The following is a 12,864-nucleotide window of genomic DNA, read 5'->3' on the forward strand; positions in this document are numbered from 1 at the left end:
CGCACGAGATCCATATGTAATCATTATCTATAGTGATCTTCTCCAATTTGTGGATTAAATCTGGAGAGTCTTTTATATATGAATCTAGTGCAAGCACATATCACTGTAGGTAGAAATCCACATAGGCTGACATATTGTCGGTTAAACTGCCAATACCGGCAATAATAGGTCGTCCGGGGGGGGGGGGCATAGCGCATTCCTATGCACCTTAGGAGGTGATAGTAAAATGCACAGTTTGGTTTTGAAGGAATTAGATAGTCTTTTTCAGCTTTTGTTAGGATGCCTACTTGGTGCCCAAAATTAACCATTCCTATAAGTACTTTAAGGTATTTATCTGTAGGGTCTGAGGGTAATTTTTGGTAATAATTCTTATCACCCAGTATTTTGTAGGCTTCTATTAGATAGTCTGATAGATCCTGTAATATAATTCCACCACCCTTATCGGCTTGACGTATTACTAACTGACGTATTACTAACTAGACCAGTTTCTAATATAATTTATCATGAACCTGAAAGTCTTACTGAACATCTATTGGACGATTAGGTTCATTCCCAAATGAAACCAAAATCAAATTTTAATCCTACCCCCAACAAAAATACACATATTAATCTGTTCAAAGAATATGTATTAGAAGATATGGAGAATTTACCTAAACATAAACATCATACCAAATCTGATTTGAACTATGAGGAAAGGAATGCTCTAAAATGTTTGAAAGATAATAAACAGTTAGTAATACGTCAAGCCGATAAGGGTGGTGGCATTATATTACAGGATCTATCAGACTATCAAATAGAAGCCTACAAAATACTGGGTGATAAGAATTATTACCAAAAATTACCCTCAGACCCTAAAGATAAATACCTTAAAGTACTTATAGGGATGGTTAATTTTGGGCACCAAGTAGGCATCCTAACAAAAGCAGAAAAAGACTATCTAATTCCTTCAAAACCAAACTGTGCGTTTTACTATCACCTTCCTAATATGTCAGCCTATGTGGAATTCTACCTACAGCGATATGTGCTCGCACTAGATTCGTATATAAAAGACTCTCCAGATTTAATCCTCAAATTGGAGAAGATCACTATAGATAATGATTACATATGGATCTCATGTGATGTACATTCATTGTATTCTAATATACAACACCAATGGGGGATCCAAGCTATTTCTAAATATTTGGCTGATGATTTCTATATTCCTGATCTACAGAAGGAATTTATTTTGCATTGAATTGCTTTCATCTTACAGCATAATTATTTTGTTTTCCAAGATGATTATTACCTACATCTCAAGGGTACTGCCATGGGGACCAGGTTCGCCCCGAGTTTTGCCAACCTCTTTATGGGACTTTTCGAGGAAACAAATATTTACAACTCGACATACTGGGCAAACCTGGTGTTCTATGGCAGATGCATCGATGATCTGCTGTTTTTATGGAAGGGGGACATTGTATCTGCAGAATTATTTGTTACATCGCTCAACTCTAACAATATGGGATTGATCTTTTCAAGTAATATTGAGAGAAAAAACTATTGTATTTCTAGACCTTTGTCTAACATTCTCAACGGACAATAGAATAATTACAACTACTCACTTTAAAACTGTAGATTGTAACAGCTACCTCAATTATAAAAGCAATCATCATAATGTATGGAAAAACAATATATCATACGGGCAATTCAAGCAAATACATAGAAACTGTAGCCGTTTGAATGACTTTGAAAAACAGAGCATTATTCTTAAAGATCGTTTTATTGAAAAAGGATACCCTGAATATATCATTAGAGATGCTTATGAGCGTGCTAAAACAGGAAATTATATTTTGAGCCAAAAATCAAACAAAATTCGAACCAAGAGTATCAAGCCAATTCCACCTTTATTACCAAATACAATACAAATCACTTAAGAATTAAAAACATTTTCAGAAAACATTGGGGACTCCTACGTAAAGACCCAATACTAGGTGAACTAATAACATCTGAACCCAGATGTGTATTTAAGAGGGTCCCTACCCTGAAAAATCATTTGGCACCAAGTAAGGTGGTAGTTAGCAAAACAACTACTATGACTGACAACAGTAAACAAAAGAACAAATCTACTTTGAGTTCTCCATTTTTCACTAGACATAAAGTTAAGAAAGGGATAAATAAATGTCATCTTAAGAACTGCAATATGTGCAAATTTATTAACCCTGGATGTAGGTCTTTTTCCTCATATAGTACAAACCAAAAATTTGCGATTCATCAAAATTTGTCATGCACATCAATGTATGTAGTCTATCTGTTGACTTGTAAAATCTGTGGGGTTCAATACGTAGGCCGCATGTGTAGAATAATCAGAAACAGATGGAATGAACATTTTAGGAACATGAAAAATAATTTCAAGAAACACAGCGTGCCCAGACATTGTAATTTGCAACAAAATGGATCTCTTATTATATTTAATATCTGTCCCATCGAATCAATTCCGCCATCTAATTTATACAATAGATATCTTAGATTGAGACAGAGGGAAACATATTGGATCTACAAGTTGAGGACTATGTTTCCCTCTGGTCTCAATCTACACATGGATCTGTGTATGTATGGTCTATTAACATTCGCGGTGTGGGCGTGAGGGTCTGTAGTTCTATTATTTGTATAATGGGGGTTCTGATACCTTTTCCACCTTCCCACTAGTCTATTGTGTCAAAAATTATTACTAACTATGTAGTATTAATTTACCCATAGTTACTTACTCACTCTGGCTCTAATCTGTCTACAATACTAACCATTTAGTGGTCCCTTAGTTAGTTTATATTATAGTCTACACACATCCTTTTATATTTGAATGATTCTTTGTCCCTAATGATATTTGAATTTTACCTGATCATGATTATCACACATTTATTACTCTTTCATTCAACCACCATTTGATTATATTAAGCAGTTACACTATCACATTCATACCAATATGTACCCTACGTTACTTCTGTCACGATAGGATCATTATTATTGTTTTTAGCTTTATCCTTGAAATGTGGATTACCTCACAGTTGGTATATCGTGGTTATAGTGACCACGTGTTGGTATATCGTGGTTTTATGAGACCCCTTGAGCTAGTTTCACTTGCTGCTGCAGTTTCTATCTGTAGTATGTGAGTGGTATGAGGCTCTACCCTGCTACAGTGATCTTTTGCAGAGTGTGTCATAGATACACTAGAGCCAGTGAGTTCTCTTACTGTGCAGCTACTGATTAGAGCTAGTGAGGGTTCCTGCCGCTATAGCGACAGGTTACAGTTAGTTATATATGTATTACCTTTTATGTATTATATATCTTATATTGGTATCAATGTATCCGAGCCCATTTGCTTATCATCTTGTGTATCTTCACTCTATATACGAGTGGATGTTTAATTGGATACTATGGCCATACATATCTGGTGAAACTTAAATTTTGTTTTTATAACCTTAATGGTCATCACATTTATTCATTATTGTCATACATATCTGGTTAAACTTAAATTTTGTTTTATTATTATAACCCTAATGATTACGTTTATTCACTATTGTATACATACCATTATGCACTTTTTGTATAGGTTTGTAGTATATTTATTATTGATCACGCTTATTCACTATTGTATACATACCATTATGCACTTTTTGTATAGGTTTGTAGTATATTTATTATTGATCACGCTTATTCACTATTGTATACATACCATTATGCACTTTTTGTATAGGTTCGTAGTATATTTATTATTTGTTCTACATAATGGACAACCTTCTTTGGCACTATTGTAATTAACTAATTATAATAAGATCTGGTATGTATGTTTACAGACTCCAGTAACACTTATTTATGCACTTACTACTCACGAATGTGCTGTATATCTATAGACACTTGTAATATGTTATAATTGTTTACTGATTATCTATGTTCATTTTGATTATTATAGTTCTACACTTCACATACTATCACTGCGAAAGAGTGTTTTGAGATGCTTTGATTGGTTCGGCTCCAAATTGATGTTGCGATTAGTCCGGTTCCGAGTGATACATCTGAACTGGGTGTGTTTAACACAATGTACTAGGCGTCCCTAGATGGATGTTGTGGGGTTGTGTATTTACACCTGGGATGAATGAGATAGAGTGTGGCTGGCTTTTTAGTGGTGTTGCGTGGTTGTGTTAGAATGTTTGACTACTTGTGACGCTGCTGGGGATATGTCTGTGTTTGCAAACTTGTGTTTGTGAATTTGATCACACCCACTTGGTTTTGATTGGATATCCATGAGACATTGTCTAGTAAAGAATATCTGCCCCTCCTCTATTGGATAACTCCCCTTTCTTAACACGCTCCTCCAAACAATATATAAATGTATTTCCATATATAACTACCAACATAACATAAAATATATATCAAACAACTGTTTTCTGATTGATAGGATTCTACTGTCCGTTGGGAATATAATAGATTATATACTTGAAATTTGCGAGTCAAGTAATCCTATCTTAGGCGATAAGACTTTTGCATGAGTAATTGTTATGATACGTAACAGCTGTGCTCTGTGTGGGTGTGTTATTTCACTAGATGCCGATTGGCTAATATTTGTTATAAAGTGTAGCAGCATTGTATACCAAGTTTATAGCCTGATGAAACTGTGCTGGTACACAGAGAAACGCGTTGCTTGTTTTTATACTTTTAAACATTCCTTTTTTGCTACTCTGCTACTGCACTATTGTTTACTTTCGAAGTTGCTGTGGATTTTGTGCATAATTACTATTGCACCCCTGCTCTACTTACTGCTACCTTATTAGCAGCAACTATACTTCTACCCAACAAACAGTGCTTAACAGCATAGAAGCCTTTGGGGAACCCCCCTGCCTCCTGGAGTTTCGGTTGCCTGGATAACCAAAACCATCTGTTCCAGGTGCCTGGAGGGTCTGCCGAGCGACTCTTTGGACTCGGCCTGTTTCTATTGCACATCAGTGCTTACAGCCAAGTGAGTAGGATACTGTACATTTGCATATCCCTACAGCCTTCTTTATCATCATTTATCTGCACTATGTGGCGCCCGCTGTCTCTTTTGTTATAGATCAGTAGAAATGTGTTGCTGTGTTTTCCCTTAGATAAGCCAAAACCCCTAAAAATAGTTTCTAAGTTCCACTTGACCAAATATTATTACATATCTATTAATGCATTAAATAATGTAAAGTCAGCACAAGAGACAAAAAGCAGTACCCTCCACCCAGAGCTAGATAAGGTCAATAAAAGGACTAGTACAACTTGAGACATGCTTTTAACCATATTATGACACTAGATGATGAAAATATGACAACCATGTCATATTAGGTACCAAACTGACTCTCATGACATCACTGGGAAATTGCTTATATAGGTATATATGCTGAATATGTAAAACAGAAGTTATAAGGTGATCTATAATTTCAAGCACAAAGAAGTACAACACCTTTACGGATAACTTAAACCCATACAAGACAATAGGAAGGCTGAAAAATGCAGTTAAAATGTCCATTTATTGGTTACTCATAGTAAAAACTTGCAAAAGGCACAGTTAACTCAGACCTGATCACAGACACCTGTTTGTAAGCTCTGATGAAGTGCCAAGTGTGGCAGGAAACGTGTCAGCTGTGATCAGGTCTGAGTTAACTGTGCCTTTTGCAAGTTTTTACTATGAGTAACCAATAAATGGATGTTTTAATTGCATTTTTTTAGCCTTCCTATTGTCTTCTATGGGTTTAAGTTATCCGTAAAGGTGTTGTACCTCTTTGTGCTTCATATTACCTGTTTATCAAGCGCGGTGTAGGGGAACCCTTTCAACACGGAAGGATAAGCCTAGAAACTGCCTGGATGCAGACGGATCTGAAGTGTTTGTATCGAGCCTCACGGAGGTTTGTTTAAGAATACCTGTTTAACCTGTATCACTTTTTGGGATTAAGCAACACCCGGTACTTTACCGTGGATACAAGTGGGTCACGTATACTCTCAAGTTTGACTGTGATCTATAATTAGCGGTGTTTTTTCGTTTGCACTGTGAATGGTAGACATTGGAGATTTTGCCATATATCTGAATACAACATTTCCAACTACAATTACACAGGATACTTTGTATACAATAAGGTTAGATCTGTTTTGACAGCGTGGAAAGACAATGTACTCTGTCATCTATACACTTGAAATTACCTTACTTGTGAACGAGTAGTCAGTCCGATTTGCTATATTGTATAATTGGGATCTATAATTTCAGCTAAATATTCTATGACATGTCGTAAAAAGAGGGGAGTGGATATTTCTGGCAAAAGAGGGGAGTGCATATATCTGGCCCCTCTGTAAGAAGTTTGGGTCAAGCAATTTGATATCAGAGAAACAGGTATAAAATGTGTCTAACAACACAAGTTGTTCATTCTACACGGGAGGCTGTGTATCAACAGAGTAAGTGACCATCTTTTCCTGCCAATCTCCCTGGTACAGACAACTAAAGTTGGTATAAGGTGTCTGTTATTTCTCCTTTTTATTTTAAAATCTGTTTGCTTGTGTACAATTCTATTTGTTAACATATTTTTTAATAATGCACTGTGCATATTTTTTTTGCATAATAAATCATTTCTTCATTAAGTTTTTTCCTTTGTCTAATATTTGAACCACGTTACTGAAAGGGACTGGTAGTATTATTACTGTGATTTTAGAGTATTTTTTGCTAAATTGTATTTTGGGATTAAATTTGTTAGTCTGGGTTCCTTAAGATTTCTCATATAATAAATCTTAAGTGGTGGCAGCTTAGAGATAGTTTAGTGTGGATGGCATTAAAGGGGAGTTTGTGCATTTTTTCTAAGTCTAGGACAGACTAGAGAGTATTGTTAACCCTTGCACCCACTGAAGTCACAGGCTTGCCTGAAGTGGCTAGACTGTGACAGATTAGTTAAAGTGGAAAGGTTCAGTTAACCCTTTCTGTGCCAAACAAGTGACTGGTGCAAGGTTGGTTAACCCTGATCGTCACACTTGCAAATTAGATTGACGCAGTATAAAAAAATACCAGAATCTGAGTAACTTTTCTCTCCATGTACTTCAGGAATTGGCTCATCTAAGGATTTTCAGAATCTCTCAGGAATATGTGGAGGCTCTATACTTTTTCCAGTTCACAGACTAGATGACACTGAAGTTATGAACATCTTATGGACCCGTGAGGATGCTGAACATAAAACCAAGATACTGGCAGATTTAAAGAATGACCGGCTGAATGTAATATTTAAAAAATTTCAAGGACGGCTGCAACTCCAGAATTCTGGTTACTCATTACACATGAGCAATCTGGAAATGGGAGACAGTGGTATTTACAAAGCATTAATTTTCACAGATGGTGACACCATTGAATTAAAATACAGATTGCAAGTGAATGGTAAGTCACAACCATATCATATTGCAGATTTTTGCTAAGACACATTGCAAAAATAAATTATGCAATGCATGTTACATTTATGAATTATCAAGAATGCTGGTCAGGTAATTTAACAATAAGAAGAATATATAACCTTTGCATTATTTTAATAAGTTAATGTTGCATTTGACAAATTTAGAAAAAAATATGATCCAAAGAATACAAAATTATATAGCTTCATTCTCTGAAGGTTTTTACACAGTGATTATTTTAGCATACTTGTAAGAATGTAAATACAGTTACTGTCTGCTCATGAAATTCTTTATGTCAAATGTATACAGATAAATATACAGTTGTATGCAAAAGTTTAGGCACCCCAGACAATTTCCATGATTTTCTTTTATAAATAATTGGGTGTTTGGATCAGCAATTTCATTTTGATCTATCAAATAACTGAAGGACACAGTAATATTTCAGTAGTGAAATGAGGTTTATTGGATTAACAGAAAATGTGCAATATGCATCAAAACGAAATTAGACAGGTGCATACATTTGGGCACCCTTGTCATTTTGTTGATTTGAATACCTGTAACTACCTAGCACTGATTAATTGGAACACACAATTGGTTTGGTGAGCCGATTAAGCCTTGAACTTCATAGACAGGTGCATCCAATCATGAGAAAAGGTATTTAAGGTGGCCAATTGCAAGTTGTTGTTCTCTTTGACTCTCCTCTAAAGAATGGCAACATGGGGACCTCAAAACAACTCTCAAAATGACCTGAAAACAAAGATTGTTCAGCATTATGGTTTAGGGAAGGCTACAAAAAGCTATTGCAGAGATTTAAGCTGTCAGTGTCCACTGTGAGGAAATGGAAGACCACAGGCACAGTTCTTGTTAAGGCCAGAAGGGGCAGGCCAAGTAAGATATCAGAGAGGCAAAGGATGGGGAAAATGGTCAAAAACAGCCCACAGACCACCTCCAGACCTACAACATCATCTTGCTGCAGATGGTGTCACTGTGCATCATTCAACAATTCAGCGCACTTTGCACAAGGAGAAGCTGTATGGGAGAGTGATGTGGAAGAAGCCTTTTCTGCCCACACGCCACAAACAGAGTTGCTTGAGGTATGCAAACGCACATTTGGACAAGCCAGCTTCATTTTGGAAGAAGGTGCTGTGGACTGATGAAACAAAGATTGAGTTATTTGGTCATAACAAGGGGAGTTATGCATGGCACCAAAAAAACAGCGTTCCAGGACACAGTAAAATTTGGTGGATGTTCCATCATGCTGTGGGGCTTTGTGGCCAGTGCCGGTATCTTGCTAAAGTTGAGGTTGTTTGGAAAAAAAAACCTCTCTAAAAGGAGGTAAGTGGGAGTTGTTAAGTCTCTTATATATCCTAGAAGGGTAGACCTGAGTATCCCTATAAAGGCAGTGCCCAATACCCAAATATAATTTATCAAAGAAAAGGGAGAACAGAGCACAAAAGGTATTATATGGCACACTTAAATAAGAGACGTATTGTATCAAATAAGACATGGGCTGGGAGGACAGCTATAACTCATTAAATGTAACTTTTATTTATTCAATGTTAAAAAAAAATTCAAACATATAAAAAATATATTTTATTACACCATCGGATATTATGGAGATACAGAAAAACCTATTATGTGTTCGTCAGTGTGTTCACTGGTAGTCTTTATATCTATTGGGTTCTTGTAAAGCGCGGCTATTCACCCATAAGGGTCTCAAGGCGCTGAGGGTTGCAGTTCAGTCGAAGAGCCAGGTCTTGAGGTCCTTTCTGAACTTAGTTAGGGCGGTAGCTTGTCTAAGGTGCAGCAGGAGGGTGTTCCAAGTCTTGGTTTTCCTGATGCGGGGGATGACAGCGAGGGCTTGGTCGGCCGATCGAAGTTGTCTGGCAGGGGTGTAGAAGGTAACGCGGTGGTTCAAGTATTCGGGACCGATGTTGTGGAGGGCCTTGAATGCATGGGTGAGAAGCTTGAAGGTTATTCTTTTGTTGATGGGGAGCCAGTGCAGGTCCCGCAGGTATTTGGTGATGTGGCATTGACGAGGGATGTCAAGGATTAGTCTGGCCGAGGAGTTCTGGATGCGCTGTAGTCTCTTTTGGAGCTTGATGGTGGTGCCGGCGTAGAGTGCATTACCAATACCATAGTCCAGTCGGCTGGGATCCATTTGAAGATCTTTCACAGCAGGTGAAGTGTGTGGAAGCATGCAGAAGAGACGGCGTTGATTTGCCGGTCCATGGAGATCGATGAGTCCAGGATGACGCCTAGATTTCGTGCATGGTCGGTGGGGGTTGGAGGGTGTCCGAGGACTGTGTGATAGAGGCGGTCTGGGATTATAACATATAAGTAAGATTCAAAAGAATCACTATTTCTGTTACACAACCAGATCTTAAGTATGATAGTTCTATTATGAGATATCACATCACACAACCATCCTATCTACATACCAATTTTCTATAATACGAATTGTAATACGAATTGTAAAATTGTTCTGACTATGAGTCAGACTCCAAATATCCCTAGTGTGCTTGTGTATCTCATCAAAAACTATGATTAAGTCAGATAGAGAGAAGCACAATAAGGGGACTTAACAACTCCCACTTACCTCCTTTTAGAGAGGTTTTTTTCCAAACAGTATTTCTTTTGACTATTCAGTAGTCTTTCTGGGAATTAATTATGGCATCTATCGATTTGATGGATGATTTTCTCTGCAGAGAAAAAGAACGCCAGGCCAATATAGATAAAACTTTAAGCAATATTTCAGCAGAGGGTACCACAAATCACGAAATTAACAACTGGGAAACTGGTCTTAAATTTTTGGGGGATTTATTAAGGAAACATACACGATCAGTAGGGAATAAAAGCACCTACGATCCCTATCTTGCGAAACACATCATCCCAAGAGGTTTAAGAGTCAGACTATTCCCCTCTTTCTCTATAGAGAGCTATAGAGGCAGATGGGAACAAGCATTAATATCATACTCTGAGGTCTTAGTAGCTATCCTTACTCACTATGAAACAGAGATTATGGAAGAATTGAGTAAAGAGATATCTGACCTAAATATGAAATTACACAAATTTGAGTCATAAGAGAACTTTAAGACTGCCTACAAAAACTTGGGAGCAGAATTAGACACCAAGGAAAAAGAAATAATACAAACAAAATGGGACAAAACAAAATGGGACAAAACAAACACTAGGGACATCAAAGATTTTGAAAAAGGCTGTATCTTCACATGGGACAAAATGAACCCAAGTCGTAGAAGGAAATATTTACCTTCTAACAAAAATAAAGATGAAATAGTATCTTCAGAATGTGAAACCTCAGCAGCAGAGGACACAGACAAAATACTAACCAATAGAACATTATTGGTACAGAATGCTAGTGATAGACAAGCTATACTGTCAAAAAACGAGGAAGCCAAAAAAACAAAAGAAAAAGAAGGGGTGGGCAACCAAGACAGAAACCTGAGAAACAGGACCAGATGGGGTTACAAAAACAATGGGGGAACCAGGGAGGATTGGGGGAGAAGACCACATTGGTAGAACCAGGAAACCTCCAAAGTATCAATCTTTCCAATAAAACCCTTGCCCCCATCATATAAGTGTCCTAAATAGAGGGTTATCCTTTTCCCCTACACAGAACCTCAATCATTTCGAAATGATTAAAGATCTACACCTGTTTATCAGGAAAATAGCTTTAAAGAAACTTTACACTAGACATGACGACAGCAATTTAGACCATATAGCATTATCAAATCTAGTGTCTCTCCTAGAAGACAATGATGAGGAATCTATTACCAACCTGGACTGGCTATCCAAAATTAAAAATGAATCCTCCTTCATGCCCCAGGTGACACAATTCTAACAAATTGACACTTATCTAAAAGTGGTCAGCAGAGACATTCTTAAACTTGAAACAAAAACTTGTATTATAGGAAAATGGTATGTAGATAGGATGGTGGTGTGATATGATATGTCATAATATAACTAACTATCATACTTAAAGGGACAGTATACACTCATTTTTATATAACTGCATGTAATAGACACTACTATAAAGAATAATATGCACAGATACTGATATAAAAATCCAGTATAAAACTGTTTAAAAACTTACTTAGAAGTTCTCAGTTTAGCTCTGTTGAAAAGGTAGCTGAAAAGCCCACTGCAAGTGGCAAATAAGACACTCCCCCCTCCCCCTTCTTTTGCATATGAAAAGACCCTTTACACAAACAGGAGCAAGCTGGAGAAGGTAGCTGACGATATTCACATAAAACTTTGGGGCTTGGTTAGGAGTCTGAAAATCAGAGCAATGTTATTTAAAAATAAGCAAAACTATAAAAAAAAAAAAAACAAAAAAAAACAACTTTATGGGCTATATAAATAGATCATCTACAAAACATTTATGCAAACATTATGCAAAGAGTGTATAATGTCCCTTTAAGAACAGGTTGTGTAGCAGAAATAGTGATTCTTTTGAATCTTACTTATATGTTATAATCCCAGACCGCCTCAATCACACTATAAAGACTACCAGTGAACACACTGACAAACACATAATAGGTTTTTCTTTATCTCCCTAATATCCAATGGTGTAATAAAATATATTTTTTATATGTTTGAATTTTTTTTTTAACATTGAATAAATAAAGGTTACATTTTAATGAGTTACAGGTGTCCTCCCGGCCCATGTCTTATTTAATACAATAAGTCTCTTATTTAAGTGTGCCATATAATACCTTTTGTGCTCTGTTCTCCCTTTTCTTTAATAAAGTTGAGGGTCGCATGGATTCCACTGAATAACAGCAGATACTTGAGAATAATGTTGAGGAATCAGTCACAAAGTTGAAGTTACGCCGGGGAAGGATATTTCAACAAGACAATGACCCAAAACACTGCTCAAAATCTACTCTGGCATTTATGCAGAGGAACAAGTACAATGTTCTGCAATGGCCATCCAAGTCCCCAGACCTGAATATCATTGAAAATCTGTGGGGTGATTTGAAGAGGGCTGTCCATGCTCGGCAACCATCAAACCTAACTGAACTGGAGATGTTATGCAAGGAGGAATGGTCTAAAATACCTTCATTCAGAATCTAGACACTCATTACAGGCTATAGGAAGCGTCTAGAGGCTGTTATTTCTGCTAAAGGAGGCTCTACTAAATATTAATGCAATATTTCTGTTGGGGTGCCCAAATTTATGCACCAGTCTAATTTTGTTTTGATGCATATTACACATTTTCTGTTAATCCAATAAACCTCATTTAACTACTGAAATATTACTGTGTCCTTCAGTTATTTGATAGATCAAAATGAAATTGCTGATCCAAACACCCAATTATTTATAAATGAAAAATACTGAAATTGTCAGGGGTGCCTAAACTTTTGCATACGACTGTGTATATATATATATATATATATATATATATATATATATATATATGCGCAAAAA

General features: G+C 36.6%; 1 protein-coding gene across 1 annotated transcript in view; it reads left to right on the forward strand.

Annotated features, from left to right (window-relative positions):
* LY9 (lymphocyte antigen 9) overlaps positions 1-12,864 on the forward strand; it is a 172,253-nt gene that overhangs the window by 101,929 nt on the left and 57,460 nt on the right. The window contains exon 2 of the mRNA XM_053705164.1: positions 7,076-7,402. Coding sequence (XP_053561139.1) covers positions 7,076-7,402 — 327 coding nt within the window. The remainder of the gene's footprint in view (positions 1-7,075; positions 7,403-12,864) is intronic.

The sequence above is a fragment of the Bombina bombina genome, chromosome 1 (genome assembly GCF_027579735.1).
Source record: "Bombina bombina isolate aBomBom1 chromosome 1, aBomBom1.pri, whole genome shotgun sequence".
NCBI classification, from domain to species: Eukaryota; Metazoa; Chordata; class Amphibia; order Anura; family Bombinatoridae; genus Bombina; species Bombina bombina.